Source organism: Canis lupus, chromosome 12 (genome assembly GCF_048164855.1).
Source record: "Canis lupus baileyi chromosome 12, mCanLup2.hap1, whole genome shotgun sequence".
NCBI lineage: Eukaryota > Metazoa > Chordata > Mammalia > Carnivora > Canidae > Canis > Canis lupus.
In genome coordinates, this window is record NC_132849.1 from 43521036 (window position 1) to 43547232 (window position 26197).

General features: G+C 42.4%; 3 protein-coding genes across 15 annotated transcripts in view; 2 read left to right on the top strand and 1 right to left on the bottom strand.

The window, feature by feature from the left end:
* LOC140601937 (STAGA complex 65 subunit gamma-like) overlaps positions 1–17704 on the top strand; it is a 29591-nt gene extending 11887 nt beyond the window's left edge. For 4 of the 8 annotated variants that reach the window (XM_072771429.1, XM_072771426.1, XM_072771424.1 and 1 more), the window contains exons 6-7: positions 770–1035; positions 12414–12962. In XM_072771429.1, the coding sequence (XP_072627530.1) occupies positions 770–1032 (263 nt within the window). In that variant the 3' untranslated portion in view covers positions 1033–1035; positions 12414–12962. Of the gene's footprint in view, positions 1–769; positions 1036–1181; positions 1415–10159; positions 10230–12413; positions 12963–15393; positions 15442–16724 lie in introns of those variants that run through there. The other 4 variants (XR_012005010.1, XR_012005009.1, XM_072771427.1 and 1 more) reach the window with 4 other exon arrangements.
* LOC140601938 (GPN-loop GTPase 1-like) lies at positions 1–22824 on the bottom strand. Of its 4 annotated transcripts, XR_012005011.1 has the most exons (15): positions 22353–22597; positions 21564–21657; positions 18664–18703; positions 17785–17851; positions 16802–16839; positions 15835–15913; positions 15532–15626; positions 14529–14574; positions 13738–13884; positions 12395–12477; positions 10902–10941; positions 9968–10058; positions 5767–5874; positions 3808–4334; positions 1–1004 (listed from the first exon to the last, which is right to left on the bottom strand). XR_012005011.1 is itself a non-coding variant. In XM_072771430.1 (14 exons), exons 1-14 carry the CDS (start codon positions 22461–22463, stop codon positions 4249–4251), a joined length of 1125 nt encoding a protein of 374 aa, XP_072627531.1. In that variant the 5' UTR covers positions 22464–22629; the 3' UTR covers positions 3733–4248. The 4 variants fall into 4 exon arrangements, 3 of the variants coding, with proteins under 3 accessions (XP_072627531.1, XP_072627532.1, XP_072627534.1); XM_072771430.1 differs by lacking the exon at positions 1–1004 and having other exon boundaries at positions 3733–4334; positions 22353–22629; XM_072771431.1 differs by lacking the exons at positions 1–1004; positions 17785–17851; positions 18664–18703; positions 22353–22597 and adding exons at positions 21769–21859; positions 21950–22024 and having other exon boundaries at positions 3733–4334.
* LOC140601936 (coiled-coil domain-containing protein 121-like) lies at positions 22653–26000 on the top strand. Of its 3 annotated transcripts, none has more exons than XM_072771420.1 (2): positions 22653–23114; positions 23744–26000. In XM_072771420.1, the coding sequence occupies exons 1-2, from the start codon at positions 22753–22755 to the stop codon at positions 24702–24704; spliced, it is 1323 nt and encodes a 440-aa protein (XP_072627521.1). In that variant the 5' UTR covers positions 22653–22752; the 3' UTR covers positions 24705–26000. The 3 variants fall into 3 exon arrangements, with proteins under 3 accessions (XP_072627521.1, XP_072627523.1, XP_072627522.1); XM_072771422.1 differs by having other exon boundaries at positions 22694–23118; XM_072771421.1 differs by having other exon boundaries at positions 22990–23448.
* The last annotated feature ends 197 nt before the right edge of the window (positions 26001–26197 follow it).

Here is a 26197-nt window from a genome sequence, read left to right on the forward strand (position 1 = left end):
GAGAGGGCGCACACATGTACACAAGTGGGAGGAGGGGCAGAGGGAGAAGCTGACTCCCCACTGAGCTGGGAGCCCGATGCTGAGTTTGATCCCAGGGCCCTGAGATCATGACCTAGCAAAGTCAGACACTTAACCAACAGCCACCCAGGCGCCCAAGGCCACATTTTTTAGTGTTGGCCAGAGAGCCTTTCACCATGAAAGAGGTAATAACCACAGAACAGCTTTGCTAGAACAGAGACAGGAGGGCCAAAGAGAAATTGTTACAGATTTAGGAGCCATGACACTCTTCAGCAGTCTAGGAACTGCTGCCAGCATTTTGTAGTAATCGTTAAGTTCATACTGTGAGAGAGGACCGGGGACCCAAACAAAAGGCAGGAAAACAGGACAGCCTTATAGAAGGAAGGAAGGAAAGAAGCAACTTAACACCTGATTAAGAGCCTGTGGTTGTGCCTGCCTTTGGGCCATGAGACAGGGAATCTTTCCACCTACATAGTTTTACTTCCCTGATTTAAGGGAAATGGCTGGTGGGTGAGGTGGGGTTAAAGTAGGGGAGGAAGTGGAAAGCAAAATACTCAGAATACTTAAAAAAAAAAAAAGAAAATACTCAGAATTATTAGTTTTAGGAACAGAGGATGACCACCATAATCTCCAGTCAAGTAGACTCAGACTGAAGACTGAGCTCAAAGGCTAGGAATCTGCCCCGATGAAATATTTGTCTGCTGTGTTCCAGCCTTGGCTTACCACTGGTTGTATTTTCTTCCATTGCCAGGCACAGAGGTAAATGCTTCCCCTCTTTGGAATCTGGCCCATGTGAAAATGGAGCCTCAAGAGAGTGAAGAAGGCAATGTGTCTGGGCATGGCGTGCTGGGCAGTGATGTCTTCGAGGAGCCCATGTCCGGGATGAGTGAAGCCGGGATCCCTCAGAGTCCTGATGACTCAGACAGCAGCTACGGTTCCCACTCCACTGATAGCCTCATGGGGTCCTCCCCTGTTTTCAACCAGCGCTGCAAGAAGAGGATGAGGAAAATATAAAAGGTAAAGGGGAGACTTTCTCTCCAAGCTTCATGTATTACATTTGTTTCCATAAAAGGTGACGTGACTCTTACTCTTAAACACAGTGAACTTTCCCGATTTCATTGGAGCTGACTTTAACCAATTAGGTTTGCGTTTTACTTTTACAGCTAGTTTTTGTAGTTTTCTACAACCAAGCCACCTTTCACAGACACTTCACGATACCGGGATGGTAACCGGGAGACCAATGCACTGTCCCGGACTGTTGTTTTTGCACAACTGAGAAGAATCCTGCTGCTTGGCTCTATATTGCAGGGATATCGTACAGATTGAGATTCTTATCAAACCTCAAAGCTATGCTTGAAGAGATTCACAAGTAAATATATGCTGATGTTAAATGTCAGTGTTTTCACTGAACTTGCTTCACTTTGGGGCCAAATCATTGGGAACCTGGTACTAAAACCTAACAGGAAATAGCTAATCCCCCTTTATCGATCAGTAGTCTTTCTGAAACACGTTTTGCTGTGCATGATGTCTCACAAAACCAGGGGTCTGTGGTGTTTCTTCAGACAGCCCTCATCTCGTCTGCATCGTTTCTTTTTTGTTCAACTAAGCTTTACCCCTCAAACTCACGACCCCAGGTTCAAGAGTCACATGCTTTCCTAAGCCAGCCAGGCGCCCCTCTTCTTCGTTAGACTTCACTCCATCTACCCTTATTCTGTCATTTTCTTATTTTTCCATTCAGATTTTTAAAAATATTTTACCATGTATGTTTCCTTCATTTTCTGCATTGGGAACAAAGCAAACAGGACCTGTCCAAGGACAGACTGGTGCTAGTTACATTTGTTGCATCTACTTGGCCGTCAGAGGACAATAGTCCATCCCTTTACCAGAATTCAGCATCTGCACTGTGCTCCTGCTGGCTAGGCAGCTAAAAGGCTAGCGGTACACATCTCTCTCCTTTACATCATGTCTTCAACCTTACATTGTTACCCATCACAGGATCAGCCCTGCTTGGCATCTGATGGTCTCAGTCATTTGTTTATTAAGTGAATGATTAGCACTGGAATTGTTAGCGGTAATTAACAAATGTGTGCTTTATGCCTTGATAGCGGGTACCAGCATTTAAGTACTGCTCAAGTTTGCTTTCCGGGTGCAGAATACCAGTCTTTTGAAATCTGCACACTCTTTTAAATGACCAAAATCAATGCACAGCTTTAATTAGTATATTCCTGAATGCCTTAAATGTCTGAGGCACTGAGAACAAAGATGAATGCAGGGTAACCTAGGTAGCTTTCAGGCTGTTAAGCATCTCACTTTGACTCAGGTCATGATCTTGGGGTCCTGAGATCAAGCCCCGAGTCTGTTTTTCTCTGCCCCTCTCCCCACCCAAGCGCGCACATTCTCTAATAAAAACTTAAAAAAATCTCAGATAATTTATAAATTTGCTAATTGCACAATCCTGAACACAATTCTCTAAACTCCCATCCACACCTAGCTTCATCTTTCCCTATTTATGAAAGCAGATATCAGGCAGTTTCCATTAAGTAGTCATCTAGCATTTAATTCATTCAGTTGGCAGACACTTATTGAACACCAATTATGTATTGGTTTTTGTACAAGGTATACAAAGATAAGGAAGACTTTCTCTCTGTCCTTATAAAATAGAGCTTAAGGAATAGGGCTTTTTTTTTTTTTTTTTTTTTTAAGTAAGCTCCACACCCAGTATGGGGCTTGAACTTACGACCCTGAGACCAAGACCTGTGTTGAAATCGAGTCAGATGCTTAACCAACAGAGCGACTCGGGCACCTCCAGACAAATTATTTTTTAAAGAAGTATTCAAAGGCACTAAAAGGGAAAAACCAAATATGTTCAGAGTCTTGCTTTGCAGATGGTTTCCTTTTGAACCGTTCAAAATTTTAGCCTAGTGGTTTCTAGATATAGAATATTGAAATTAATATCTCTAAGTATAGATACCTATAGATCGATATAGGCTTATAATCGACAGGTATAGAACACTGAAATTAATACTTAATGGCAAAATAAAATACTTTTTGGAATATTTACATTGGAGAATAGGCACCAGATGGTTAAGGTTAGGTACTCTGATATAGCAGGTCGTTTTGAGATACTGGAGATTCTCAAGGCCTGGAACTGTCACAGGCTATGGTAGTTAGGGCAGTGGTTCTCAAACTTCATGTACATGGGAATCCTCTGAAGGACTTATTAAAACAGATTTCTAGGTCCCACACCCATAGTTTCATTCAGATCTTGAGTGTTGTGTCTCTAACAATTCCCCAGGTCATGCCGATGCTTCTGATCCAATGACCACACTTGAGAACCACTGAACTGGAGTACAGGTTAGGCAGGGATAAACTTTCCTGAGAGAAACGCAGTTTTACTGTGTCCTGTGAAGAATGTGGAGGCAGGGCAAACCCTACCAAGGCCATTATTTATATATGGAATATGCACCTGACCCAAATCCATGGCCTTTGAGTAAATTACAAAAGATACTTTGCCTTAAGGTTAATGTATAATACAAACAGTGCCTGGCTCTGTACTCAGTTACTTGGTTTATTTACAAGAGAGACTTTAGTAAACATCCCCTCTTTTACTGAGACAGGTTTGGACACGTGGCTTTAAACCTGTGTTGAATAGAAGCGAACCTACTTGCAATTACATAATTTTCTTATTTGAAATTATGACAGGCAGACTTAAAGTTAAAATTTAAAACTCTTTATCCAAGTCACCATCCAAAGCAGGATTCTTATTCATTAATCCTATGTTTTGCTCACCTTCTTCAATGAACCTGTTATTCTACAATGAGGTACTTCGTGTGAGGCACCTTTTGTAGCCAACATTGACTGGTTGCCAAGCAGACTGCTGCCACCCTGGGAAGCTCATGATTCCTCTCGCCCTTTCTGCTAAAAGGAGGGGAATTCATGGTACAGGGTCAAGGGCAAGACGGGAGAGTAGAGTACAGATCCAGCCTAATAGAGATTTGAGGTGAATAGTAAGTTCTCTCTGTTCCATCCATCAGCAGCAAAAGTACTTAAGTTGAAATGATAAAACGTGAAGCCTGTTAGGTCCAATGGTCTTGTATCCCTGGCTGCGTCTGAGTCAAATTTCCCTATAAGAGAAACAGTGCTACTCTGAACAAAATTGTCCTTTATAGTAGCCCCCATCAGAGGTTAGGATAGTTCCTTCAGGGTTCCAAAATTTCAGACTTCTAGAAACTACTTGTTGTTTCTCTTCCAGTACTGTGCCATTGATTCTTGCATAAAATTCTGGAATGCTGGCTCTTCACGGCTTTCCTCTGTAACTGCAAGGAAAAAAGGTCAATTCTTAACTTTCCCATTAGAAAGGTATCAGATAATGGTAGATTAGAGCTGCTGTCACTAATCCATCAGAAACAGTACTCTGCTTCTAATAAACTAAGTGTTTACTTCTCCCAAAGAAGAAATATCTTCTACAAGCATGCTCTATTTATCATGTTGCCCAAAACGTACAATTTCTTTCATCTATGAGTGGGGAGAATACCTCCCTCATAAAGTAACTAAAATGAGGTCCCGCTCCTAGGTATTTTTAACCAAGAGAAATATATACAGCAGCCTTATTCGTAACAGCTAAAATCTGGAAACAACCCTAATGGCAATCTACTGATGAATGGATAGACCACTCATGGTAAAAGGCATATCATGGCATATTATTATTCATCGGTAAAAAGAACATACTTCTGACACAAGGATGGACTGCAAGAGCATTACACTGACTGAAAAAAGTCAAACGCGAAAAGCTAAAACACTGCGATTCCAATTATACAACATTCTAGAAAAAAGCAAATTACAGGAATAGGAATCAGATTAGTGATTGCCAAAAACTAAGTGTGCAGAAAGGGAACTGAATAAAAACAAGCATGAGGAACTTCTGGGGGTGGTGGAAGTATTCCGTATCTTGACCTATGATGGCTGTTACTAATGCACATATATTTGTTAAAATTCAGCAAACTAAAAACTCTTAAAAAGGGTGGGCTTTACTGTTTGTAAATTATACCTCAATAAGTCTGAGTCAATGAGCCATTTGATGTTAGCATCCAGCATACTGGACGGCAAAGAGAGGTTTGCTCTTGGTCGTAGCTAGAACCGAAAAATGTTTCAAGAAACGGATTCTGATCACAGTCCATAAACTATGCCAGATGGAACCCTGCTGAGGCCACCTTATGCATTCTTGCCCCTTATGCATTCACGCCCTAAGTGTTCTTTTTTTTTTTAAAAGATTTTATTTATTTATTCATGAGAGACACACAGAGAGAGAGGCAGAGACACAGGCAGAGGGAGAAGCAGGCTCCATGCAGGGAGCCAATGCGGGACTCGATCCCGGGTCTCCAGGATCACACCCTGGACTGAAGGCGACGCTAAACCGCTGAGCCACCCAGGCTGCCCCTCACCCCCTATGTATTCTTAAGAGAGTATTTACAGAAAACAAAAATTCATCATTTCTCAAATGGATTTCGAGCTAAAGATGAGAAGACACAAGACTAATTAAAAGCCTGTAATGAGCTCAATGTTGACCGTTCAGTAGAGGTCAGGAACTCTCAATACATGAACTCTTTCCTGCTGCTATATCCAATGCCATCTCTTCTCTCCCCTATCACTGGCTGCATGTGTAAGGTTTCTCTGAATAAGAAGCTCCCGAGCAAACATGATGGGGATGAGCAGCTACTCTCTTCATGAGCCACTTCAGCCACCTCTCACCTCTGTGATCAATATCATCAGTATCACTGTCGGCTTCGTCATCCTCTTCATCCAAAGTTCCCCGAGTCAGGATCAAGTCAGAAGGGTCAAGTGCAGGAGATAAGCTGTCTACAGAGAAAACACCAATCAGTAGCATGTCATGAACCTATATGTCCTCAAAAAGATGATTCTGATTCAGTGACTATGGTTATAAATTGGCAGGATGAAAGTGGTCGTGATAAATATAAATGCAGGATTTTACCTTTTCTAAATGTATTATTGTTAATACCACTTAACTTTTACAGTAGTATAGTTCACAAAATGCTTCCAGGATCCCCGTAACCCCAAGGTGCTCTTTTTAAGCTGAAGAAAATAATTTTCAAGTAGCTTGCCCTCTTTCATTCTTACTAGCTCCTAGAAGAGGCTATAGTTTTTCTTATGAAGACTAAGGACATCTGAGCAGATGCAGTGTGCTGGGGAGTCAGGGTAAAGGAAGATCCAGATGGAAATTTAAGTTCTGAGGGTCTGAAGAGAACAGATGGTAAAATGGCAGGCAGCAAAGGAGCCCAGATATTATTCAAGAAAAAGAGGGAAGGAGGAAAATGGGAAACTGAATCTACTCTTAGAGACTAATTTCCTACTCCGAGAAACTCAACTAGGGCTAAGTCCCAAGTAAAGTCGAATTCAGCCTGCAAGGGTTGGGCTTTACAAGAACCTCCATGATGCCACATATCCTAGAGCCTTCAGGAGGCTCGTCAGAGAAAAGTCAGCTGGGGATTGAGGAGGCCAACAGTGACAACAGCAAGAGACACAGATCTCTGGGGGCCTGCGGCCCTGAAGACGGACGGTGGCATGGCGTGTTAACAGTCAGAACTTCAGTCGGTGCCTAACTATACTTGGGATGCTCCCCCAATAATTTACTGCAAGTCTTCAACCTTTAACAGGTTATCTGAGTGTGAAAGACCTTTTGCAGCAGATTGAACACTTACTGTTTCACATATTTTTTTAAGATTTTTAATTTATTTATTCATGAGACACAGAGAGGGAGAGAGAGAGGCAGAGACACAGGCAGAGGGAAAAGCAGGCTCCATGGAGGGAGCCTGACATGGGACGAGATCCCAGGTCTCCAGGATCATGCCCTGGGCTCATGAGCTCAACCGCTGAGCCACCCAGGCTGCCCTGCTTCACATATTCTTGAGTGATTCAAAGGAGCGCAGCACACAGATGCTTATGTCGCTGAGGTGTGCAAGGATGGCCAGGCCAGTTCACTTAACTGGGAAACGAGCCACAGTCCAGCACCTCCCCCTCCAAGCTGCTTTGCATTGACTATCAAAGATACAGCAACAGCTTTCATGAGTAGTACTTCATTCCTTATAGGTCAGTCCATCCAAAAGTGTGGATGGGTGGGGGTGCATACATACGAAATATGAGCGCCAATCTAGAAGCCCCTAAGAATCAATGACAAAATGAATTCAAACAATAAGAAAATACAGGGGCGCCTGGGTGGCTCAGTCAGTGGAGTGCCCGATTGTTGGTTTCAGCTCAGGTTATGATCTCATGGGTCATGGGCTCAAGCTCCACACTGGGCTCCTCACTCTTGTTGAGTTCATAAACTGAGCTGAAACCAAGAATCGGGCGCTCAACCGACTGAGCCACCCAGGCGCCAGCTTCCAATTCTTTCTTCCTCTCCCTCCCCCTCTGCCACTCCCACCTTATGCGCTTTCTCAAATAAACAATCTTTAAAAAAATTTAAAAACAAAAAAATTCACAAAAGGGGCAAAATAAAAAGACTAATATATGGAAATAAAACACCTTCATATACACAAACACAACCCATTACAAGATACAATGGTTCACAAAATCCCATTTCAACACTAGAAGAAGATAAAATCCTTGGAAAATTTTAACAAGAACTATGCAAAAATCACATGAGGAAGAAACTCCTGAAAAATACAAAAGTACACTTGAAAATATAAACATAGTCCTTGTTCCTGGATAGGGGGACTCAATAGGACAACTGTCAGTTTTCCCTATATTAATGAACATAATGCAAGACCAATAAAAAAATACCAAAAAGTTTTTTTTTTTTTTAGCAAGCTAAATTAGTTGATGCTTAAGTTCATGTGGAAAAATAAACATGCGATAGCCAAGGAAATGCTAAAAAAGAAAAATATGAAAAAGGACTAGCCAAAGCAGACATTAAAACATTCTATAAAGACCCTAGATAATTATAACAGTGTGGTACAGACCCAGACAGTCCAGAAGAATAAGACAGGGAGTCCAAAAATATACCCAGGTACACATGGAACTTCAGTATTCCATCTCAGATCACTGGGGCAAAGGCAGACTTTTTGAGAAATAGGGCAGGTACAACTGTTTATAAAAAAGGTAACACAGACCTATACTTCACACCATCCACAGAAGAAACTCTAAATGGAACGGGGATCTAAAGGCAGAGAACAAGGGCTGCCTGGGTGGCTCAGTCGGTTAAGCCTCTGACTCTTGGTTTCAGCTCAGGTCATGATCTCAGGGTCGTGTGACTCAGCTCCATGTCAGGCTCCATGCTCAATGCAGAGCAAATTCTGTCTCTCCTCCTTTTCCCTCCCTCTTTCCTCCTACCCCCTACTCACACTGGTACGTTTTCTCTCTCTCTCTCTCTCTCTCTCTCAAATAAATAAAAATCTTTAAATGTAGACAATGATTCCATATTAAGTGCTACAATAAAACATGAGTGAATTCCTCTTTAACACAGTATAAGTAAGGGATTCCCAATTATCACTCAAGATCCAGATGCAGTGAAGAGAAGGCAAGTAAATTTGACTACATCAAAACAAAACAAAAATTTTCACCAGGAAAAATAACACCATGGACAAAGTCAAAAAACGAGCGACAAACAGCGAGAAAATATTTCCAACATGCATCACAGAAAACGATACTATCCCTATTAGATTAATGGATATTAAAATTAGTGGGTAAACATGTGAGAATTAAAAGGACATTCGTAGGGTCTCAAAGCATCACCCACAAAATACTTATCAAGGGAAAAATAACTTTTCATAGAAAAACCTGGCAGACACCACTTTGAGTACTTAAAATTAACATCACCAACAATGGGACAAATCAACATCATGCGTCTCCTGATGTGATGCATGGAAAAGTCACAAATTCCACTTCTGTAAAGTTCTGCCAAAAAGGAGCCACCTGAATTGAGTCCTGAGGGAATATCAGTCAAACCCAAGCTGAGGAACATCCTATAAAATATCTGTCCCACATACTTGCAAATTATCACTGCTGTGAAACACAAAGTCTAAAGAAACATTCCAGATTAAAGGAGAGAGTGACAAGACAACTAAATGCAACGCAGATCCAGGATTTTCTCCTGCTGTACAGGGCAAACAGCTACACCTAAATAAGGATTACACACTATACGACAGTAGCAGTGTTCATTTCCTAATTTCTAGTAATGAGCTTATATAAAATATCCTTGTTTTAGGAAATACAGACAGAAGTATCAAGGATAATATTGAAAAATAAGTGTATAACTTACAGGACTCTGAAAAAAGGAACATGTTTTGTTTACAAATGTATACTTATATACAAAGTCATACATCATGAGAAGAAGACAATGAAGCAACGTGGTAAAATGTTGACATTTTGTGAATCTGGTTGAATGCTACATAGTAATAATTCTACTAGCCACACAATTTTTCTGTTAATCTGAAAGTAGGTCAAAATAAACAGGAAACAAGGGAGGAGAGTGGAAGGCAAAAAACGTATTTAAGAAAACTGAGTGGGGGGATGGGGTAACTGGGGGACAGGCGTTAAGGAGGGCACTTGATGTGATAAGCACTGGGTGCTATTATGCAACTGATGAACCACTAAACTCTACCCTCAAGTTCTTAATACACTGTATGTTAACTAATTTAGGTTTTTTGTAAAGTGTTTAAGAAAATAGAGAAGACATCAAGTATCTAGCTGAAGTAAAGCAAAACCTACCTGAAGAGGAAGAACTCAAAGTGGTATAGTTAAATACAACGTCCAGTTTACCTTTGCAAATCACACACAAAACAAAAGCGGTAGAATAGATAGATAAATACATTGATCAATCTCAAACACATTATATTTTTATCCTTTTCTCGCTCTTAAACAGAAGTATCTTCCTGCTCAGTGGAAATACGCATATCATCCTTTCAGTTCCTAACACCAGGAGACCCTCCAGTACCTGTGGCAGTCCCTGTGTCCAAGGCTACAGAGCCCATATCTTTCCGAAGGCGTTCCAGTTGTTCCTTCTGATGCTGGCTCTGTGCATTGGCCTGTACACACAAAGAAAAATATCTTCATATTAAAAAAGGAGTCCTAGGGGGTGCCTGGGTGGCTCAGTCCGTTAAGCATCTAACTCTTAATTTCGGTTCAGGTCATGATCTGTGTAGCTGATAATGGAGCCTGCTTAAGATTCTCCCTCCCTCCGCACCCTCCCCACCCAGGTAACACCCTCTCTCTCTACAAAATAAATATAAATCAAATAAAATCTTTAGGGAAAAAAAAATAGGAGCCCTGAATTAGACGCCAGACTTGTAACAGGAGATGACTAAGTATACACACAAACACTAGAGGCTATTTAGACATTGAGGCAGGTAAGAGATAGCAGATACAGAAACACCAAGCAGTGTGGATCAAGATAGCACAAGTTCAGACTGGAGGGCTCTGCAGAATGAATTAGGGGTTGCAGAAGTTAGTCACAAGAACCCATCAAAAGAACCGTCAAGCAGACTCAGCAGTGATAAGGGGCCCAATGGAGCTGAAGGGGGCAGGCCAAGCGATTATTTGGAATAAGCACTGTGAACCACTTTTTTCTTAAAATTCTATAACCAGCTCTTAAATGCAGCTTAGAGTAGGAGTGGGGTGGGGCCCAGGAAGTGCTTAGCAAATCTAACAGGAAAAATCAGACTTTAAGAAATTCACATAAAGAGAAGAAAAACAATTAAGGGGCCCTCCTGCATCTAGACAGCACACATACAGGTTTACTAATTTAAAATAACAAACACGTAGAACATACACTGATAGCCCCCCAAAAAGTATTTATGGCAGGAGGATTAGTGCATGGTTTAAAGTTCTTTTTTAGTGGCCCAAAACATACACATAGCCTCCTCTCTTACCAGTGACTTCTTCAGACGTTCATATTCAGGACGATACTCCCTGGAGAGAGAAAACACTTTCTAAATTCCTGTGTTTAATAATCTGTCCTGCCCGCCTCCACATCATTTCCATGTTCCTAGGGCTCTGACAGTAACAGAAGACCTTACTTTACTGAATGTTAGATGGAACAAGTCTTAGTCACTGATATTCTATCCCTATGAAATTAAAAGTCAAAGTGCTTGTCCCCACTCTGAAACCAGCAAAGAGACAAAAAACTGCTGGCCGGGAAAGATGAACTCTGTGGAGTTCATGTCTGATGAGCTCATCATTTGTTTGGATAAACACAGTGATGAATAAAAGAAGGTAGGCCTGTTGGGCTCAGGAAGCTCAATGTGTAATTATGTGGCTTATCTGGGCAACAACAAAAGGGTCTGTCCTGAGGCTTTGGTAACACACAGAAAGACCCCTTCTCTGATGAATCAAAATCAAAATAATGTGTCTAAAAATCACCATGTGGTTGTTAGAATCTTGCTAACAAATGAAGCCAAAGGAAGCCAATTATCATGCCACCCCCCAAGGAAAGCGTTCGGATTACATTTTCCTTTAAGTAAACAGAATTCCAGTATCAACCTGATAACAGTAACAACAATCCTTTATCGTAAAATGTGCTTGCTATGTGTCAGCCATTATACTAGGTGCTTCAGATATATTTTCTCAAATAACGCTCACAACCTTAACAATAAAATGCTACTATCCCTGATGTACAAATGATGAACACCTGCTAAGGCCACCCATTTATTCGGTGGAGAAAACAGAAATCCAACCCATGTCTGTCTGACTCCACAGGCTATGTTCTTAATCCAGGGTCAGCCAATGTGGCAAACAGGCCAAATCATGCCTATTTTTGTAAATAAATTTTATTAGGACACAGCCATGCCCATTCGTTTGCAAACTGTTTACGGATGCTTTCGCCCTACAATGACAGTTGAGAGTTGCAACAAAGATCGTAAGGCCTACAAAAGCCTGAAATATTTACAATCTGGCTTTTTACAAAAAAAAATGTCTGGGGTGCCCGTATGGCTCTGTCCGTTAAGCATCTGCATTCAGCTCGGGTCATGATCCCAGGGTCCTGGGACCAAGCCCTGCATTGGGCTCCCTAATCAGCAGGGAGCCTGCTTCTCTCGCTCCCTCTCTGCCTGCAGCCTCCCCTGCTTGTGCTGTCAAATAAGTAAATAAGATCTCTTAAAAATTTTTTAAAAAATAAAACAAAAAATGAAGTCTGAAGACTCTTGCTCTTAATCAGTAAATACAGTGAAAGTTGTACACTATGTTTAAAGAAGGTTAATGGAGACTTCTTATCCCTAAGGGTACACACACAGATCCAGTACACATCCAAATGACAAATGTAATACCTACACTGTGAAACCCAAATGCTTTGCCTGGCAAAACTGCTATCGTATCAGATTGTGGGTTACTAAAAATGTCATCAAGAGGATTTTTCCTTCATCCTCACCTTTCATATTCTTCTGCAGCACTGGTGACTTGCACGAAGAGTTCATCTAAGCCTGTACCCAGAACAGCAGACACACCCACCACCTGCCAAAAGCATCAATGCCACTGAGCAAACAACTGTGTATTTTTAAATGGTGTAGATATTACTTTGTTCAAATGTCATAAAATCTTCATAAAAGAAGTTTAGATACCTCAAGAAGTCTCTGGCAAAGGGTGAAGCTAAAACAAAACAGCACACATACTCAAAAGCCATGGAAAGAAGTTTATGGAAAAGAGAAGGCTGGATAAAAAGAAAATCAGGAGAAACACACAGCGAGGCTTCTCATCTATTCCCTGTCAAATCTAACCACTGCTTGTTCTCTATAAAAATTATTATCTCGGGTGCCTGGGTGGCTCAGTCGGTTCAGTGTCTGCCTTTGGCTCGGGTCGTGGTCCAAGATCCTGGGATGGAGCCCGGCATTAGGCTCCTTGCACAGGAGGGAGTCTGCTTCTCCCTCTCCTGCCCCTTCCCTTGCTCATGTTCTCCCTCACTCTTTCTCTCAAATAAATAAAATCTTTAAAAAAAAAAATTAGTATCTCAATGCCTTTGCTTGAGCAATTACCATCCTCCCTGCCATCCCGACTCACATTTGCTTATGTAAATCATACCCTTCCTTCAAAGCATACCTCTAATGCTATATCCTCCAAAATCCCTCATTTCAAGAGTGATCTGCCCCTCAGCAGCATCAGGCCCAACCTCCAATCTTAGTAAGATCTTTACCACAATATATTATGTTTCAATTCTGTATGTACCCTTCTCTTTGAACTAGATCATAAACTCTGAAGGTAGGGTCTTTATCTTATTTATCTTCTTTTTTTTTTTTTTTTTTTTTAAGTAAATATCCAATGAGGGGCTCGAACTCATGACCCTGAGGTTAAGAGCCAGCCATGGGGTACCTGGTTGGCTCAATAGTTTGGGCATCTGCCTTCGGCTCAGGTCATGATCTCAGGGTCCTGGGATAGAGGCCCATGTCGGGCTCCCTGTTCGGCAGGGAGCTGGCTTCTCCTTCTCCCTCTGCCCTTCCCCCTGCTCATGTGCGCTTATTCTCTCTCAAATAAATAAATAGAATCTTTAAAAAAAAAAAAATAGCCAGCCACCTCTACTTTATCTTTTAAACTTCCAGTTTTAAAACTGGAAAGCAACATGCAAAAGAAGAGGTGGGAAAACCTCCAATTTTTAATAAGTAATGCTTTAAATGCTTTGTGAAAATACCAAACTTCTTTTCTAAGACAGGTTCAACGCCAGCCCTATGGTTAAGAGGATGTCTGAAGGGACTGTCAGTATAAGCAGTGGTGAAAGTTTACCTTAAGTGAGCTGTAAAACTCATCCAACACCAGGCTCATTGAACGAGTCAGGTTACTGACGTATGTAGTCTCTTGATTCAAGGCATCTTGGAAAGCTTCAAAATCTTGCATCCATTCCACTGCAAAGCTGTGATCAATGATGTCAGTCTGTACCAAACAGAAGACAATTATCAGCAATCAGAGATGTGTTTAGATACCAAACAACGTCAAAAAAATTTTAATTAAATGCCAACCACAAAGCAATTATTCATATTTTTTTTTCTCTGCTTCCCTCATTTCCTCCTCCACTACAATAAACCATAAAGGACCACGGCTACTGTAAATAAATGAAATATGTGTTCTCTTGGTTGAAGCCGACCCTTTACTATCCACTGCCAAGTGACCATGACCACAGTAGATGCCAGCACATTCTAGGCTCTGAAGTCATGTACTCTCTTGAATCCTTGCTGTCGACTCAAGAAAAGTGAAGTTTTCTGTTTTAATTGCTCTGCCAATTAACAAGCAGTCCCTCCCCCATATACATAGTTGTGATTCTGAGGGATAACCTATACACTATGATTGAGGGGCTACTCTATCCAGTTTTAAATTACTCTGAGGAGAGCCAGTAATAAATATTCATTTAATTCGACTGAATCTTTTTCCTACAAACGCTCATGACTTTGTTTCAGTTAAGTTTGAATCTATTCTCCGACATGTGAAAATCCTCACCTACCCAAACCCCTAAACCTTCCAATAATACAAGGTTCTGATGAAAAAGAAATACTAAACCACAAAAGGAAGGAACCACTTACTTTATTCATAACCACAATGAAAGGCAGCTTGGTTTTGTACAAGATGCTGAAAATCAAACATCAAGACGTTATCAGTGAAAGCACTTAAGCTCTTGCTTACCCAAGTGTCAGTCTGCTAGAACCGAGTAACGAGAACTGGAATGGGTTCAGACGCTACATATAGCTATCCATCCTGACACAGCCCTCACATTCTACTCTCCCAAGAGGAAGAGGTACTTCACCGCTACCATTAGGCAAACAACACACATACGTTCTCTTTCTTTCTTGGAGTAATAATGCTTTGATATTCATCTGGTTTTCTGTGTATGGTTTTTTGGTGTGGTTGTTTCTACCAAATAATTGTCTCTTTTAAACAATATATATGGAAACAACGCTGTCAGACATCAGATTTCTATTTGGACTACAATTTATTGCATCCACCAAGAAGGTATATCCCTAGTCTTAGGAGAAGGCACAAATGCTGGTGATGGCTTTTATGTATCCACCAAATAAAATTCTCTCAAATTTCATAATAATTTCCCTTGCTCTATGTCGAATGCACTCACATACCCTAGTAAGCCATGTCTCTCTGTCCTTAATGACACCAAGTTGGGGCAAACTTGTGCTTTTTGGAATCATAGATAAATCTCTTTATTCACAATCTCTCATTTTATAATTTAAGTCTACATGTCATAACACAGAAAAGGAACATTTAGATCAGAGGGCTCTATTCTATTTAGACTCGTTTCATTCAACTGCGAGCAACTACCAAAAGGTTCGTGTTCATACACTACCTGTTTCTGTAACAAGCAAAGGGGGAAGATGAGAAGCTGGTCAAAGAGAATGCTAACACATATGCCTCTTTTCTCATCTAATCTCTCCCCAGCTCACAACTACTAAACTGAGGGGCACATCTGAATGAGCACAAATCCAGGTTGGTAAGCACTCAGGACTCAAATATAAAAAAGAAAAGAGGAGGCCTCCTACCTTGATGTAATACCATGGCCCACCAACAATCCATTACCTGCAGGCATAGAGCATATTGGACATGAAGGTCACTGGATTGGTACTTCTTGATGTATCCATGACGTATATGACAACTGTGGGAAATGAGGATGCCTAAAGCCACAAAATAATCACAGCCTTAGTCAAAGGACTCAAGACCTATCTCCAAACTCTTTTCCCACCTTCCTTAGCAAGGGAAAACCACTTTAGGCAGGGTGCCAAGAGCTTCCACAACTAACTTCCCATATAGCATCCCACTCAATAAAAAGATGCTTAACCAGTTTAGCTCTCCAGTTAGTCTAACAAGTCCTTGAATACTCACCAGGGCTTCAGTAATGATTGTCCCAGAAGCTGACCACGTGAAAACCTCAATCTGTCCAGGTGTGTCAATCAAGACATATCTGTATCAAGAACAACCATTCGAGAAGTATCACACCTGTGAAATACTGAAAGATATTCCAGCACACGTAACACTGAACATCTGCTTATCCAAGAAGAAATAACCTCTTCACACTGTCAAGTCTAACTTCCTCCCACTGCCCTTAAAACATATACTACCTGTCCAGTATTCATGATAACCAGGCAGGAGTAGCAGTCTACAAATTGCTGCAAATTATCACAGAAGAAACTATGATCGTTTTAGAAACACACTGTGTTAAAAATGAGAGATAAACAAAACCAGAAGGCAAATCTCTTGGGGAACCATCTGGTTTCTTGGGGTCGTGGTGGGGGGGTTGAAGGAAGGTTTTGAATTCTCTATAATGAGCATATAGTCTTTTATTTTTTTTAAAGATTTATTTATTTCTTCATGAGAGAGACAGAGACATAAACAGAGGGAGAAGCAGGCTCCCTGCAGGGAGCCCGATGCAGGACTCAATCCCAGAACCCTGGGGTCACGACCTGAGTCAAAGACAGACACCCAACCACCGAGCTACCCAGGCGCCCCTGAAGATTTATTTTTAAACAAGGGTTAGAAAGGTACTTCAGAGATTTTAATGCCAACAAATGTGTTTTCCCAAGAGAAGGCAGGGAGACAACTGAATTTGGACAAAGTCTTAAAACACCTCCTGGGAAGCCGTGGGCATATATGACAGTGATTGGGGGTAGGATACTATTGAATTTAGCTCATCACTGTAGAGCATCTTAATGATTTCTTTTGCCCACCTTTTTGTTTCACTTCTAATGGTTTCATCTCTATCTACACCCTTTCAGAGCCCGATGGTATCCTGAAATCCTGGAGACACGTCAACTACAGAGTAATAAACAGGTGTTAAGCCAAAAGCACTTACTTAGACATGTTCTGGGCCTTCTCAATAAATTTCATCACCTGAAAGAAAAAAGATGCCAATTAAAAACAGGATCCATCTTCAATACAAAAATCACCGTTTCCAGGGCGGCCCACCTTATAAGCAACTATCAACTACTGAATCTCTAATCTCTGTTCTCAGTCTTAGGACACCAACTAATAAACTCCATGAACTAAGGAAACACAGTCACATCAGCAGCACTGACACACCCCAACACCCCAGAGTGTACTGCAGGGTCCTGAGAAGCTGAAGACGATCTCTCACTTTCGGGTCATATCTCTTAGTACTTTGGTATAAAATGTTTAACAGCCTGTCTCTTGGAGTGACATGAGGGTAAAAAATTCATGATTACAAAACACCACTCTTGTAGAAGTAGGAGAAAAACCTAAACAGTGACAATTTATCTGTCACATGTAAAAAAGCCCCATTATCTTTCCATTCCATGCCTGCTACCCCTCCCACTCCCCAATCCTTCCCTCCATCCTCAAGGTGACACTATAAGCCAAGATCAAGAAAAGAACCTAGATTTTTGTTTTATTGGCCATCACCAATATTAAATGTGAAGTGTCTCACAATACTGATTATCCTGTCATAACTTACTTCTCTATCAAAATGTTTACTTATTTTCCATATGTATATCCAGGTTTATTGCTCTTCTTTCCCAATGTGAGCAAGCTAGGCATTCAAAAGTCAGAGGTTTTTGGGGATCCCTGGGTGGCTCAGCGGTCTGGCGCCTGCCTTTGGCCCAGGGCGTGATCCTGGAGTCCCAGGATGGAGTCCCACATCGGGCTCCCGGCATGGAGCCTGCTTCTCCCTCCTCCTGTATCTCTGCCCCCACCCACCCCCCTCTCTATCAAAAATAAATAAATCTTTAAAAAAAAATAAGTCTGTCATCTGTTTAATAAAAAAAAAAAAAGTCATAGGTTTCTACACAGTCATGTCTATAAAAGTAAAAACAGACATACCTGATCAAATCTGGTAGCAAAGAGATTGAGTGAGGTCACTATACCGCCGTTTGGCCCAAGCCCGTACCTGGACACCAAGTTGAGGATTTAAATTACTTACAGATCAATTTAGGTGATGAAACTCACACTTAGGATATTATTCACACACATAGCACCGTAACCTTAGTGTTCCACAAATGGAAACTGGCAGCTAATCCTTGACTAGTATATACCACACAAACTTAACCTCACAAGGAATTTTCAGTATCAACATCTTCCTCATTCCTTTATCATTCTGGGGATGCCTAGGCAAAATGAAGAGATTAAAGTGACCAAAATCTAACAGACAGATGCACTTGGCACTGACAGCTTAATGGTATTAGACGCTAAGGTCTTAAAATATCACTGAAGATATCACACTCCTTGCTCTGATCCTCACTGGTCAACCTGCTGATTATTATTGGTCTACCCAGCTACATCTACCTGCAAGGAAAGCACACATTTCATACAGCATGTACTAACACTCAATGCTCTTAAATAAACCTACTCATTTGAGAGTCTCCCAATCAGAGGAGGCAGTGGCCTCCAGGGCAATACTACTTTGTGGAAGCAAGGCATGGCACCAGCTACCCAGCCTCCCACTCTGGGTGCTTTCTAATTACAACAGCCCATAGTCTAGAAAGATGGTAAGAAAATTGAAACCACAAGGTGTAATAGTCTAATCACCTATAATACCTCTCCTCACTCATCTTTCTATCCTCTTAAGTAAATTGCTTTAAAGCAGTTAAATGCTTTTGCTAGTATATTTCACAAAGAAAATGCAGAATACTCTCAAAGCCACAAAATACAGACAGTAACTAGTTAGGGATGACTCCATGAAGTAGATGCAGAAAAGGATACTGTTTCATGACTTCTTTATACTTCACAGTGTCACGAATATCTGGGAGGCGGGGAGAAGAATTCAATGGAATTTAACACATAGAAACAAGGGAATCCCTGGGTGGCTCAGCGGTTTAGCGCCCGCCTTCGGCCCAGACGTGATCCGGAGATCCCGGGATCGAGTCCCACGTCGGGCTCCTTTCTCCTGCTTCTCCCTCTGCATGTGTCTCTGCCTGTCTCGCTCGCTCGCTCTCTCTCTCTCTCTGTGTCTATCATGAATAAATAAGTAAAAAGCTTAAAAAAATAATCTTACAAAAAAAAAAAAAAACCCACATGGACACAATATAGTTTGAGACACTCCACCTATAACATCCTTAGACAATGGGCCTCTCAAGTCATCTCTGCTTCCTCTGAGGAAAACAAAAATAAGTTTCTCTCCTGGTATCTCAGTTACTTTTCAAGTCGATTTTCTAAAGTTTTAAGCTAAGGTCACTGAACTGTGATACAGAAAAAAGCAAGATCGTGAAGAGAAGAACGGAAAGGCAGAAAGTGCCCTGCAAGTATCTTCCTACCAACAAGAAGCTGAAACCAGCCTTTCAGGCTTCTCTTGTCTGCATTCTCTTCTACTAATCCCCCCAGCTTCACATTGGTTTCCTTCCTTACTTGGTAACTGGCAAGCAATCCATGAAAAATGTTAGGCTACGGGCTCAGAAGTTATGGTAGAAACAGTCTGAGACGAGGAGAGAAGTTTTGTGTGTGTGTTTAAGATTTTATTTATTCATTAACGAGAGAGAAAGAGAGAGAGAGAGAGAGAGAGAGAGAAGCAGGTTTCATGCAGGGAGCCTGACGTGGTACTTGATCCTAGGTCTCCAGGATCAGGCCCTGGGCTAAAGGTGGCGCTAAACCACTGAGCCACCTGGGCTGCCCTGTGTTGTGTGTGTTTTTAAGTAATGTAGCCAAGTTGGTTTGTTTTTTTTTTTTCTTCTCTAAGATTTTCTTTAAGATTTTATTCATTTATTCATGAGAGACACAGAGAGAGCAGCAGAGACATAGGCAGAGGGAGAAGCAGGCTCCCTAAGGGGAGCCAGATGTGGAACTCGGTCCCAGGACTCTGGGATCATGCCCTGAGCATGAAGGCAGACACTAAACCACTGAGCCACCCAGGAGCCCCAGGGGAAAAGTTTTATACAACTTAAGTACCTTAGCAGTGATCACACGCAAAGAAAAAGGGAGCTAAATCAAGAAAAAACGTTTATTTCTTACTAACTGCCTACTGGTAGCAAGGGGTAATGCAGACCTGATTTTTCAAAGGGAATTAATGCATCCAGTAATATCTAACTGTCTAAACCTGTCTACCAGCCTACAGACTCTACCAACTATTTGAATTCCATCTTTTCTAAAATTTAGGTGTAACTGACATACAGTATCTTACTAGTTTCAGGTTTACATCATATTGATTCAATATTTTTATAAATTTGAAAATGATCTCCACAAGTCTAGTTACCATGCGTCATCATACAAAGTTATCATACTATTAATTCTATTCCCTAATCTGTAAGTTATATCCCTGACTTATTGTGTACCTGGACGTTTGTACCTCTTAATCCCCTTCACCTATTTCACTCACTCCCAACTCCTCCCTGCTCTGGTAACCAACAGTTTGTTTCTTATATCTGTGAGTCTGTTTCTGCTTTGTTTTTTAGATTCCACATGTAAGTGAAATCATAAGGTATTTGTCTTTCTCTGTCTTGGCTAATTTCACTTAGCATAACATCCTCTAGGTCCATCCATGTAGTCCCAAATGGTAAGATTTCATTCTTTTTTATGGCTGAGTAATTTTACAAAAAACATATATTTATATATATATATTATTTACAAATATATATATATCTTCTTACCAGTCAGATATATATACACACACACATATATATCTTCTTATCTAGTCATCTATCATCAGATAGAAGTCCATCCTTTAAGCAAGAAGATACTAACTTTTTCCCCAACTTCCCAAAATGACCTCTGCTCCTGAACAAGATTTTCCTTTATTAGTATGATTAGGGTCCAAGTAGCTTAGCAGAATTAAGAGACAAAAAATGAGAGGATTAGCACAGTGACAGCCTGAAAATCAGGAAGCTCCTAGATTCTTTTTTTTTTTTTTTCAAGATTTATTTATTCATGAGAGACACAGAGACAGAGACAGAGAGGCAGAGACACAGGCAGATGGAGAAGCAGGCTCCATGCAGGTAGCCTGATATGGGACTCCATCCCGGGACTCCAGGATCATGCCCTGGGCCGAAGGCAGGCACTAAACCGCTGAGCCACCCGGGGATCCCAGGCTCCTAGATTCAATCAAGAATCATGACAATGCATCATATTCAACCTTAATTTCTGTCAGAGTCACAGATTTCTCTGGAAGTCTGATGATAACCGGAAACCTTTCCCCAAAACAATGCATATATGCATATCTATGTATATGCCTGTGTCTCTGCCTCTCTCTCTCTCACGAATAAAGAAAATCTTTTTTTTCTTCTTTTTAAAGATTTTATTTATGTATTCACGAGTGACACAGACACGACCCCGGGGGTTGCGTGTCTCCAGGGTCACGCCCTAGATTGAAGGCGGCGCTAAACCGCTGAGCCACCCGGGCTGTCCAAGAAATAAGATGTTTAAAAAATACAAATGAAGTAACAATAGCCTGCCACCCTCGGATCAGAACGAGCGGAGACACGAGAGTGAGAGGTAAGGAAACTAATATACTTAGGGAAAGGAGTCAACAAAGAAAATGGTTTAGAAGTCTTAGGAAATTCCAGGAAAATGAAAGATAGTTTAGAGAAAACGAAAAATGAAAGCATTAGAGATTTGCCCGGCTGGAGGCTTTTGGTTTTCTGAAGAACTTCAGAGTTCTGTTCCAGTGTACTCACCAATATTGGCAGGAAAGGGTACTTCATGTACAGCCGGGTCCAGATTAACCACATAAGGTGGAGAGCCTCGGCTATGCAGATGTCCAGTAAGCCTCTGCAGAGACGCGAGAAGAGCGGTGGAGTGAGGCCGAGGGAATGATAAGGGGCCGAGATTCCTTTATGGATCACAGCTGAAGACTTCTGCACTACGTGTCCCTCCCTCTACCTGAAACGCTCGTCCCCAGGATCCGCCTCCAGCATTCAACTCTCAGGTGAAATGCTTTCTTTTCTTGATCATCCCGCCAACAGGGCCTCCCCTATTGTCGGTCGATCACTTAATCACTTGATTCGTGTGAGGTTTCTCCCCATCACTCCCATTAAAACATCAGCTCCGATAAAGCGGGAACCTTGTCAAATTCGATCGCGGTCTCTCCAGCGCTCGAGACGGAAGAGCCGCGCAAGAAGCCACACCGTAGTAATCCCCACCCAGGGCCTGGGCGCCAGCACCGCACTAACTGCCGGCGACGTGGGAGCCCCCGCCTTCCAGGGGGCGGCAGTGTCAGCGGCAAGACGATTCCAGAACAACGTGGCAAGCTGTAGCAAATACGAACTGAGGGTGCGGAGAAGAGAGCCCTAACCGAACCAGGCTAGAGCCCGAAAAGGCTCGGGGCCGGAGCTGCTGGCGAGGTCCTGAAAGCCCCACGCGGATCCCCTTCAACTCGCGAGCGCGTCCTCGAGGTCCCCCTGGCCTTCCGCCCACCACTGACAACCTCTCGAGCGCACCTCCTACTCCCGCGCCCTGTACGTCACCTGTACAAAGGTGGTCTTCCCAGATCCCGCCATTCCTAACACCAACAGACACACTGGGGGCCGAGGACCCCCCGAAGCCCGCTCCTCAGCGGCCTCCGCGGGCGCCGCCATCTTCCTCGCGCTCCGCCCGCTCCACCATAGAGACGCCGCGCACCTAGAGAGGCTTCCGTGCCGCCGCGGGCCGCGCAAGGGACGCTAGAGCCTCCGCCGCGCGGCCGGGGAAGGCCGAGGGGCGGGCCGCTCGCCAGAGCATCCTCGCCTCCGGGCCAACCAGGGGCAGGGGCGGGGAAATGGAGGGCAGGGGAGGAAGGGGAGGACCCGGGGGACAGGCGCTCACCGCCGCAACGGAACGAAGGGTCTGGGAGAGACGACGCTCTGGTCCCCAGGAGGGCAAGACGAGATGCGGTCCCCAAGGCAGGGCGCCCCCAGGTCGCAAATGAGGAGAGTGCGCTTCTCCTTCCGCCCCCAAGGAGCGGGGGACGGAGCCGCCGGGGAACTGGCTGCTGGGCCTTATTCGGCAGCCGACGAGGTTCAGGAGCTCAGGGCTGGACAGGCTGGGACTGGGGCGGAGTGCGACCCCGGGGGTTGCTGGGCGGCGCCGACCCCCGTGGAGCACAGAACCGAGAAACTGCGGAAACGTTCCGCAAGGGGGCGCCGCGTCCGCGCGTCGGGGGCCCCTGACTCGAGCGCTCCTTCCTTGGCGGTCCCCCTCGGTGAGCCTCACCGTCGCCTTGGAGACGGACGCTCGGATTCCGGGAGCAAGTAGGTACTGAAAGGGGCGCTTTTCCCTCCACGGAAGTGTCCCCGGATACCGGGAAGGGGCTGGAAAAGCCGGGAAATGTATTGCTGCTCTCGCCCACCTCAGCGGGTCCCGTCGCCCTTTGTGGCTACTGCAGTGTTCAGTGAATCTTAAACTCGAGGTTTCACACCCACGCGCTGCCACTGCTGGCGTCGTTTAAATTCTCTGAACTTGTTTTCTCCTCTCTAAAACGGAGGGAATGCCTTACGGGGGTTGTAGTGAATGCGTGCTTGTAAATTGTAAGCCACATTCATTCATCTCTACCCTGGTGCCTCGCAGAGTGCAGAACCATAATAGGTGCTCAAAAAATATTTTCTCATGTGAATTAAAGTATACTTGTGCATTTTGTGTTTACTAAACTTTCATTAAGAATTGATGGGGAGGGGCAGCCCGGGTGGCTCAGCGCTGTGGCGTCGGCCTTTGGCTCCAGGCACGATCCCCGAGTCCCGGGATGGAGTCTCAGGTCAGGCTCTCTGCCTGTGTGTGTGTGTGTGTGTGTGTGTGTGTGTGTGTGTGTCTAATGAATAAATAAATAAAATCTTAAGAAAAAAAAAGAATTGATGGGGGAATGTCTTACTTGTTCTTCCTTCAGGTTTGCTAAGGACTCTAGGAGTTCCTCTCCACCGTATCTTAGTTTAATAAATGATTTTTTCAAGCCAGAGAAGCTAGGCAAGTCAGAGATGAGGTTTAAAGAAAAGGCAGTGGTGGAAATGACAAAGCTGAACAACCAAATAAAACAAGCTCAAAGCCAGCAAGAGTCACTAATGGAGGAAACCAAGCAGCTATATGCTGAGAAGTTACTTGTCCAGACTGAAAACAAATTCTTCCTGGAATATCTAACCAACAAAACTGAAGAGTATAGAATGCAGCCTGAAAAGCTGTGGAACAGCTATTTACAAAAAAGTCAGGAGATTGAACAAAGGAGACGAGACTATGCCTCCAAATATGCGAAACAAACTTCAGTGTTTAAAAGGGAGCTTTTGCAGAAGGAAAAGATCCAATGCAACTTAAAGCAGCAGTTGCAGACACTGAGGAAAATTTCACTGTTAAAGGAGAAACAGGAGAGAGAAATCCAGATATTACAGGACGAGAAAAAGAAAACCCCAGCTGAGACAGATGCCAAGAAACAGGAAATCCAGGTCCAGTTACTCCAGGAAAAAGCATTTCTAGAGAAACAACTGAGTGAGCCAGACATGGGGCAGTTGGGAAAGAGGAAAAGAAAGGAGCTTGACGGGAAGGCCCAGGCCTTGGAGTTGGAAGCAAAGCAGTATACTTTTGAGTTCTACCGTGGCATCAGGAGAGAGAACCGGGAGTTACGGAAGAAGTTACTGCAGCAAACTCAGCAGTGCCAGGAGTTGCAAGCTACTAAAAGCCAGTTAGAAAATCAGAAGCAGCAGCTGCAGCTGGAACAGTGGTATGTGGAGGGCTTAATCCAGGCGAGGCAACGATTGCAAAGAAGGCGTAATTGGTGCCCAGGACAGGATGCTCCAAGGACCACATTAACACCTCTGAGTACCAAACCAAAGATTAATCCAAACCAATTCCTAAAATAACACTGCGTAAATAAAGACTGGAGCAAGTATTCTTATAAACCGATGGCTGCATAAACTTAGTTAGGAAGGCTTTAGGATCTCAGATTGCTATGGCAAAGTATCCATCATGATGTGTTAGTGTGAAATATTAGGTGCATTTTTCCAGCAGTACTGCTGGATATTTGTGCCACCAGCTTCCTTTAATTAGATTTTTCCTTAATTAGATCTTGTTAATAAATGGGATGTTCCTCAAATCTCTAGATAACACCATTTCCCAAACACCAGTACATTAAACTAGCTCAAGAGACCACCTGGAGGTAGTGAAAGGAAGACAGTGGTGTGATTTATTTCGTGTGGCCAAGTTAGATTTCTAAGAGTAGCATTTCAGATTGACTTTATATAATACCTTCCTCTCTGTAAACAAACTGCTTATCCTCATGCCTCCTGGCCAGCTCCACACAGAAAAGGGAAAGTGATAAAAAAAAAAAAAAACACAAACAACAAAAAAAAAAGGCAAAGTGCTTTTAAGGTCTTTTTCAAGTTTGCACCACTGACCAGGCAGCTGCTTCTATAGTTTTGTCAAGAGTGGAAAAGTAATTTAAGCAATATGTTCATTAAGAGCTAGGCAAAAAAAAAAAAAAACACTGGGCAGAATGACCTTTTGTCTAATGCTCAGCCCCTACAATTTTAGCTTTGAGTAAATTAAGGGAAGAGCAGATATTAGGTCAACTCTTAACTTTTGAAAAACCTTTTCTGTCAAGAAATACATCTAGCATTAATGAGGTAACTGAATGCCTCTACTTATTTCAGGAAAATATGTGAAAAACGTTTTAAAATATTGGGACAACTGTAAAGAGTCTTGTGCCGTCTATTTCCCTAACAACATTCTGAATTCTAAGACAACGAGTAAGATTACTTAAATATAAGTACTTCAGGTTTAGGTCACTTCTACATTTTCTTACTATGTGTGTACCTGATAGTACATTTTGAAATGCCTTTTATAATTAAAAGTGCCTTATATTTATGTCTATTGAGAAGAACAAGCTTTGTGCAGTGGCAGTATCCATCATAGCCAAAGAAGTTTATTGCTAATTTAGAAGAACTGGAAATAATATTTTTAATTAGTAAGACTTTTATGGTAGTTTTTAAAAATTTTTTTGCACTGAGGACATATAGACGGTTAGACTAGTTATTTATTTGCATGCTGAATCCTAGTACAGAAATATAATCCCACATTTTAACATTGCTCCTCTATGGGAAAATAAAGTCAACTTTATGTAATCCAGAAATTGTCAGTGATTAAAAACTTCAAAATAATTTTCCTGAGTTTTCAGTTTCATGCCTAGGTAAAAATGAATTCCTTTAAAATTGTGGAGTAAAACGTTTTTTCTCCCTCAATGCCTTCACCGTCTACCTTTAACAATGTTTTTAATGTGTAGCTTATTAGAAATAAAAACCTTAGATTATACTGTATCCGTTGACTTTTCCCCAGTAACGGATTTCCTGTTTCATCA

Bases quoted from the DNA above. Each gene is read 5' to 3' on its own strand.
- LOC140601938 (XM_072771430.1), bottom strand. From the start codon at position 22,463: ATGGCGGCGCCCGCGGAGGCCGCTGAGGAGCGGGCTTCGGGGGGTCCT. The intron at 10,942-12,394 runs GTGAGGATGAAG...TTCTCTCTCCAG, and splicing joins GCTGCAGAAGAATATGAAAG to GGAGTATCGTCCTGAATATG. The intron at 10,059-10,901 runs GTAAGAGAGGAG...TTGTGTGTACAG, and splicing joins AACGTCTGAAGAAGTCACTG to GCCAATGCACAGAGCCAGCA.
- LOC140601936 (XM_072771420.1), top strand. From the start codon at position 22,753: ATGCGGTCCCCAAGGCAGGGCGCCCCCAGGTCGCAAATGAGGAGAGTG. The intron at 23,115-23,743 runs GTAGGTACTGAA...TTCTTCCTTCAG, and splicing joins CGCTCGGATTCCGGGAGCAA to GTTTGCTAAGGACTCTAGGA.